The 6,997-nt window shown below is 49.6% G+C and overlaps 1 protein-coding gene across 1 annotated transcript in view; it reads right to left on the bottom strand.

The window, feature by feature from the left end:
* The window catches only part of LOC101646702 (ABC-type organic anion transporter ABCA8), an 80,635-nt gene that overhangs the window by 6,057 nt on the left and 67,581 nt on the right, over positions 1–6,997 (bottom strand). Inside the window, exons 32-35 of the mRNA XM_045299487.1 lie at positions 2,816–2,976; positions 2,019–2,094; positions 1,854–1,948; positions 10–157 (exon numbers count right to left, since the gene is read on the bottom strand). Coding sequence (XP_045155422.1) covers positions 10–157; positions 1,854–1,948; positions 2,019–2,094; positions 2,816–2,976 — 480 coding nt within the window. The remainder of the gene's footprint in view (positions 1–9; positions 158–1,853; positions 1,949–2,018; positions 2,095–2,815; positions 2,977–6,997) is intronic.

Genomic DNA, 6,997 nt, shown 5'->3' with positions numbered 1-6,997 from the left:
CCCCTGTGCTGATCCCTGGGGGCAGTCCAGCACCCACCTGAGCCTCCCCGACACCATAATGGCCACACGGTCACAGACAGCCTCCGCCTCGGCCATGTAGTGGGTGGTCAGGAGGGCACCCCGCTCCGTGTTGTGGATGGTGGCCCGGATCGCCTGCCTAAAATGAAACGAGGATCCTAGCCATTACAGGAAGTCCTTTAATTAATCCAAGAAAGGATTGAGGAAGGCATTTTTAACTGGCACGAATGTGAATCACTTGGCAAAGCGTTAAGATTCTGCAAGGTAAGAGTCAGGGGAGGAAGGGGCCTCCAGGTGAAGGCGGCAGATACCCGCAGCTGCCCTAGTGCTGAGCGAGAAATATGAAGCAGCAGTGAATGCTTACTACGAAGGCCGTGCCAGGCGTGGTCACATGGAGAACACAAATACACAGCATGGAGATACAAAGCTCCAGGCCCACAAACCTCACCCTTTACAACGTAACACCAGAGGGCAGCAATTCTCCACCTGTGGGTTGGGACCCCTTTGGGGGTCTAAGGACCCTTTCACAGGGGTTGCCTGATTCATAACATTAGCAAAATGACAGTGATGAAGTAGCAACGAAAATAATTTCATGGTTGGGGGTCACCACAACATGAGGACCTGTATGAAAGGGTCACGGCATTAGGAAGGTTGCAAACCGCTGCCTTAGGGCTTCCAAAAGTCATGGTAAAATGCCAGCATCTTTCCATGTGTGCTTGGAAGGCGCCTCAGACAGGCTCATGCTCACTATTGGCAACTGGGTGGCAGTGTACAGACCAGCGAATTATTTGATGTACCTCTTCTCGCCCGTCTCTAACTCCCACCAAACAGCCTTTTCTAGCCCAGGTCTAGGTCAGAAGGTGGGGGGCGGACACTGATAGGAGTCACCTGTGGGTAATTGTTAACAGGCTTCATTGGCTCGAGATCTGGCTGGGAACAAGGTGAGCTCTGAGCAGCAGGAGAGAGGGGATCTCATGCCGAGCGAGAGCCAGGAGCAAAGTGGGTCCTCTGGACCCCGAGATCCCTGGCGCAGTGAACCTCCTGGATCCAGGAGACAGCTCTGACATCAGAGGAGGGATGGAGCAGCAGCGGCAAACCAGGAGCCAGAGCATATGGACAGACGGTGGGTCCCCAGCCCCGAGAGCAAGGGAAGCTGAGTGGGTTTGTGCCGGAGGCCGGCTTGGGGAGGGGGGTGATTCTGGGGTTCTTAACTAGAAGAGCTGGGCTTGCTGACTCACAGAGGTGGAGCCCAGTGCTCTCAGACTGCAGCTGACTGGGGAGGCGTGCTTCTGAGCGCTTCATTTGGGACACTTGCGTTGGCTGACCCACCGAGCTTGAGCTAAACGCCTTTGGGTTGAGACTTACAGCAGGGTGGCAGGCCCTTTGGGCATTTATTAACAGCCTTCAAAGAACGCTGTACCATGTTCTAACAGAAAATCTGTATCCTGAGCATTTCTCCTCTGTGTTGCAACCTGTTCATGTCCTTAGGGAACCCTTTAACCATGAATACGGTTCATGAGTTCAGTGTCTCTGGCCGCCGCAATGACCGATAGAGTCTAGATCCACGTGAAGAGAGTGTTGTGTGAGAGAACGCACTGAGCTACACACACAACCATTGCACCATCGTCTCCACCTAACAAAAACCAAAGGAGCAATTACAATACTCCCCGTGAACTCTTTTGTTTTTGAGCTATGAGTTGTACTAACGATATGATCTTGACAACCTTTTCTGCTCCCAGAAACTATTCGAGGGGCAGTGTGTGCAGAATAAAAACAACTCACACATTCCCCACCAGGCCTGTGTGGCCAGCCCTGGCCATGGTCACTGTGCTCACCACATCTGCTGCTGCCCTTCGGGGTCCATCCCCGTGGACGGCTCGTCCAGCAGCACCACCGCCGGCCCCCCCAGCACGCTCAGCACGAAGCACAGCTGGAATGAGAGGGTCCCGGTCAGGCCCCGTCTGTGAGCGCTGGGGAGTGGCCCTGAGCCCCGCTCCTACCTTCCTCTTGATCCCCTCGGATAAGGCCTTTGCAGGCACCTTCAGCTGGTCCTGCAGCTTGAACGCATCCACTAACCTGGTAGAAACACAATAGAGCCTTAAGGTCTCTGGTCTTGACCGTGAAGAATGTGAACATGTGAACGGAGAAAGGTGCCAGCAGGACTGCGATCACAGTGAGCAGAGCTCAGAGATAAAGGTCTGGCACCTTGTGCATTGCCTTTGATACCTCTTCCCCTTCATTCCCACCCCCCAAAGAGAGTTTTGCTTGGAAAAAAAATGTAAGTACATTTTATGATACCCACCCAAGTAGTTATCCCATGAAAAAAGAGTGTTTATTATTATTATCATTATTTTTAAACATATTTGGCTGCTAATGGAAGGGTTAATGGTTTGATTCACCCAGCAGCCCTTTGGAAGAAAGGCCTGGTGATTGCTGAAAGCCCTGTGGAACACAGGTCTACTCTGACAGATGGGATGACCAGGAATCAGGAATCAACTCCGTGGCAACTGTCTCATTTTTTTATGCTTAGATTTTAGTATTTTTCATAAATGCTTCCATTGAACATTTGCTTTATTCCACCCTCCACCCCCTTTTCCTTTTGCTGCTCCATCCATATAAGAAAAATGTACACTTTGAAATCCAGGAAACCAGTGTATCATTGCAAATCTCCCTGGGTTGGGGTTTAGGGTCTCCCTTTGGGGGGTTCTCCTAAGTTGTCAAGCCCAGCTTCCCCTCTGCTGCCTTGTCCACTTGCCCTACACTCCCCGCTCCCCCGTCTATAACGGCCCACAGGTACCGGGTGATGGCGACCTTGGCGTCGTCTTTCTTCAGCCCCTTCACTGCAGCGTACACCTCCAGGTGCTCCCTCATCGTCATGTTGGGCCACAGCGCGTTCTCCTGAGGACAGTAGCCCAGGAACCCAGTGGCGTCTCCACCACTGCCCCCTTGTAGCAGCACCTGTAGGGACATGTGCTCTCTTTCAGATCCCACACTCTCTGCCTTTCCTGATTTTGTCAACGTCCTTGTGATGGTTCTGGGTGTGAGTCATGGAATCAATTTCAACTCATAGTGACCCCACAGGGTGAACTAGAACCGCTTTGTTGGGATTTCTTGGCTGGAAGGTGTGTGGAATCCGCTGGAGGAACTCGAGGGCCTCATAGACCACACTCACTGCAATCAAGTTGACTCTGACTCGGAGCAGCCTTAGAGGAAAGACTAGAAACTGGGTTTCTGTGACTTTCAATCTCCACAGGAGCAGACAGCCTCTTCTTTCTCCCTTGGGGAGATTGGTGGGTTTGAAATGCTGGTTTTGGTGGTGAGCAACCTAACACGCAATCCATTGTGTCCTTTGAGGGCCTAATCGAGTTTGATCATTTAAAAGCATTTGCTGGGAAGACACTGAGTAGTGAAACTTGTTAATGGCCCAGACTGCTAACCGAATGGTGGGTGGTTCAAGCCTACCCAAAGATACTTTGGAAGAATGATCTATTAATTACTTTATCAATTTGTCATTGAAATCCCTAGAGTCCAGCTCTACTCCGACACACAAGGGGTCGCTCTGAGTCAGAATGAACTCAATGGCAACTGGAGGACAGAGGGCGGAGTGACAAAGGAAGTGACTGCAGGCGGGATGATCAGAGAGGACCTGTCTGCTCAGAGGCTATTTCAGCAGAAGAGCAACTCTCTTCCAGCAGAGGCCAAAGGAAAGACAGTGTAGGCAGAGCGAATGGCGAGAACAAAGACCCTCTAGTTGGAGGTGTGTTGCTGGTGCCGAGGGGAAGGTAGAGGTCCTGGAGCAGGGTGAGCAGGGGAAGGAGGGCAGAGATGAGGCTGGAGAGACCCAGAAGTCAGATCCGGTGACAGCCTGCAGGAAAGGAAAAGGGTCCCTTCCGCCTGAGAGCAGGGAGGTCCTAGAAAGCACTTCAGCAGGAGAAGGGTGTGGCTAAAAAGATCACCCTGGCTGACTTGATGAAAGCTAATTTCAGGACACCCAACTCAGCCGAAAGACCCCAACTCACTGCCGTCGAGTCGATTCTGACTCATAGTGACCCTGTAGGACAGAGGAGAACCGTCCGGTGGGTTTCCAAGGTGGTCAATGCAAAACTGCCAGGCTTCCTTCATGACACTCAGAGGGCTGACTTTATCATTGAAGTGAGTGGTTCTCAACCTTCCTCATGCCGCGACCCTTTCATACAGTTCATGTGGTGGTGACCCCCAACCATAACATTATTTTCATTGCTACTTCATCACTGTCGTTTTGCTACTGTGATGAATCCGGCAACTCCTGTGAATGGGTTGATCAACCTCCAAAGAGGTCACAACGCCCAGGTTGAGAATCGCTGGTTTAGATTGTGCTTGATTATATATGTATATATATGTGTGTGTGTGTGTGTGTGTGTGTGTGTGTATATATAAATTTATAAGTACCCAGACTCATTGCTATCGGGCCAATTCTGAGTCATCATGACCCTATGGGACAGAGTGGAATGGCCGTTACAGGGTTTCCAAGACCATAGTCATTATGGACACAGACTGCCTCATCCTTCTCCTGGGAAGTGGCTTGTGGGCTTGAACAGCTGAACTTTTTAAGTTAGCGGCCGATCATTAAACAACTGTACCACTACCGTGTAACGGGGGAGAAGGGGAGAGTCATAAGAAACATATAAAAACCAATTTAAAAAACAGTGGTGATTGAGTTTGAGGGTTAGACTTTGGGCTGCTAATCACAAGGTTGGTGGTTCAAACCCATTAGCGGGAGAAAGATGAAACTGTCTTGCTCTTGTAAAGAAGTCGTCTGAGTCCCTGAAGTGTAGTTCTACTCTGTCCTATGGGACCACTGGGTCAGCATGGGCTTGATGGGAGTGGGCTTTGTGTCACCGAACTAGAGGACCCAGTTAGGGTCCTGCTGAGCTGTCTGTTACTGAAAATCTGCCTTTGTCAACGTCCACTCTGATCATAGACTGTGAGCTACTGGTTTCGGTTTCCTTACTGGTCCGCCACATTCCCAGCTGTCTTTTTTTCCCAGGCTTGATCACCAAGGCCTTTCCCAAGCTGTCGTTCCAAACCCTGTTTCTACTTTTCCTGGACATTCTCTATGAAGAATTTTCTAAGATTTTCTACTCTCAGTCTTAAATTTTGAAAAGACATCCCTTCTTCCTTTTATCCCATAATGCTCTTCCTCACACAGACTGGTGCTCGTTTCCTGCGTACTGGCCTCATTGCCGCCCCATCATACAATTACACAGCATGTACAACCCAGGTCCACTTCAGGCTCTTGCCGATCAGTTTCCGGCCATTCTCAGAGACTCTCCCACTTGAACATGTGCAAGTAGGAAGGGGAATAAGAAGTGATTTCTTGCGGGGATTACAATGGATGAGTGGAATCGGCGTGTGAGCTGCGGAACATCAAACTGTGATCTCTACACTGCCGCCGGATTGACAGCAAACGGTTTACAAAGGAAATCCTACGTGTGTGGAAAATGTATTGTTTCCTTATTCAGATGGTGGCCAATGGGATTTTTTCAAATGAAGCACATGCCACCATGTGTCCCACTGCCAGGCAAGTCTGAAGGAGAGCCGGCGCACTTGAGTTCCGCTGCCCGGGTACTTTGGACATGTGACCAGGAGAGACCAGTCCCTGGAGAAGGACAGCGTGCTTGGCAAAGCAGAGGGACGGGGAAGCAGAGGAAGGCCCCCGACAAGATGGATTCACACAGGGGCCACCACAGTGCGTGCAAACAGCAGAATGGTTGTGAGGATGCTCCAGGCACAGGCAATGTGTCTTGTTCTTGCACATCAGGCCTTTAGGAGTTCAAACCAACCCAACAGCACCAATAAGAGTGGTTGCTAGGCTACATCTCACACAGATTAAAATTATATTCAAGCATCTGCTTCCCTAAATTAAACAAAACTACACGTAGTAAATAGGATCCAAAGATTCATCGAATGACATTTGGAAATTAAGGTAGAAACAAGAGCACATTGGTGGTGTAGTGGTTATGCTTTGGGTGGTGATCTTCAAGGCCAACAGTTCAAAACCACTAGCCGCTCAGCAGGGGGGAGATGGGGCTTTCTACTCGAATAAAGGGTTACAGTCTCTGCAACCCCGGGGGGCAGTTCTGCCCTGTCTGTGGATCTCTCTGAGTTGGCATCGACTCAATGGCAGTGAGATTTTGAGTTTGGGGATGAAGGGAAGACATTTTAGGTAAGGCTGGAAAAGACCAGCACAAAGGATAGGGTGAATTATTTCCTAAAGGGGTTATTTTCAGCTTCCCTCCACCCCCAAGAATTCTATTCAAAATTAGTATGTAACATGCTGGGAAGACAGTACTCACTGAAAGTGAAATGCACATGTGCAGTTGCTGTTGGGTTGCCAGCTCTGAGTCTTGGCAACCTTGCTTGCAAGAGGACAACACATGGCTGCACTCTGAGCCCATTCCTGATCCCTAGATATGTACGTGCCAACTGTGGCTTGGATTGTGTGCGTCCATCCATGGAAGAGCTCCCTACATCATGTTCTTTGGTAGTGACTACAATTCCATGTTTTCCCTGCCTGTGGATCTAGTATTTTTGTGGATTATTATAATGAGTTCTGATAATGAGTACATAATCTTCCTACTCAATGCCCTTGAATGACATACAAGATAGCTAATCATTATTGTGTCTTGGAGATTAATTTTAATATGTACTAATGTGATCACTGTGAATGTATTCCTCCCTATAATTCATCGATCACTTCAGTCATTGAAAGACTTAAGTCGTGACTCATCTCCCCACTACCCCTCTGCAAGGTATGTCCAGTTGTCTAGAGATGGGCATTGGGTCTCCAAGATGAGTCACTTAGGGTACAGTGTAGCAATAATGAAACCCACAGCCTTCCTCTAGTTCTTGAACGCTTCCTCCCCCCAACTACCATGACCCCAATTCTGCCTTGCAGACCTGGTTAGACCAGATGATGCACAGCGGTACAGATGGGAAT

The sequence above is a fragment of the Echinops telfairi genome, unplaced genomic scaffold (assembly GCF_000313985.2).
Source record: "Echinops telfairi isolate 266 unplaced genomic scaffold, ASM31398v2 ScPeMD7_7458;HRSCAF=8496, whole genome shotgun sequence".
NCBI classification, from domain to species: Eukaryota; Metazoa; Chordata; class Mammalia; order Afrosoricida; family Tenrecidae; genus Echinops; species Echinops telfairi.
Note: the sequence above shows the minus strand (reverse complement) of the source record. Positions and strands in the feature narration are given on the sequence as shown.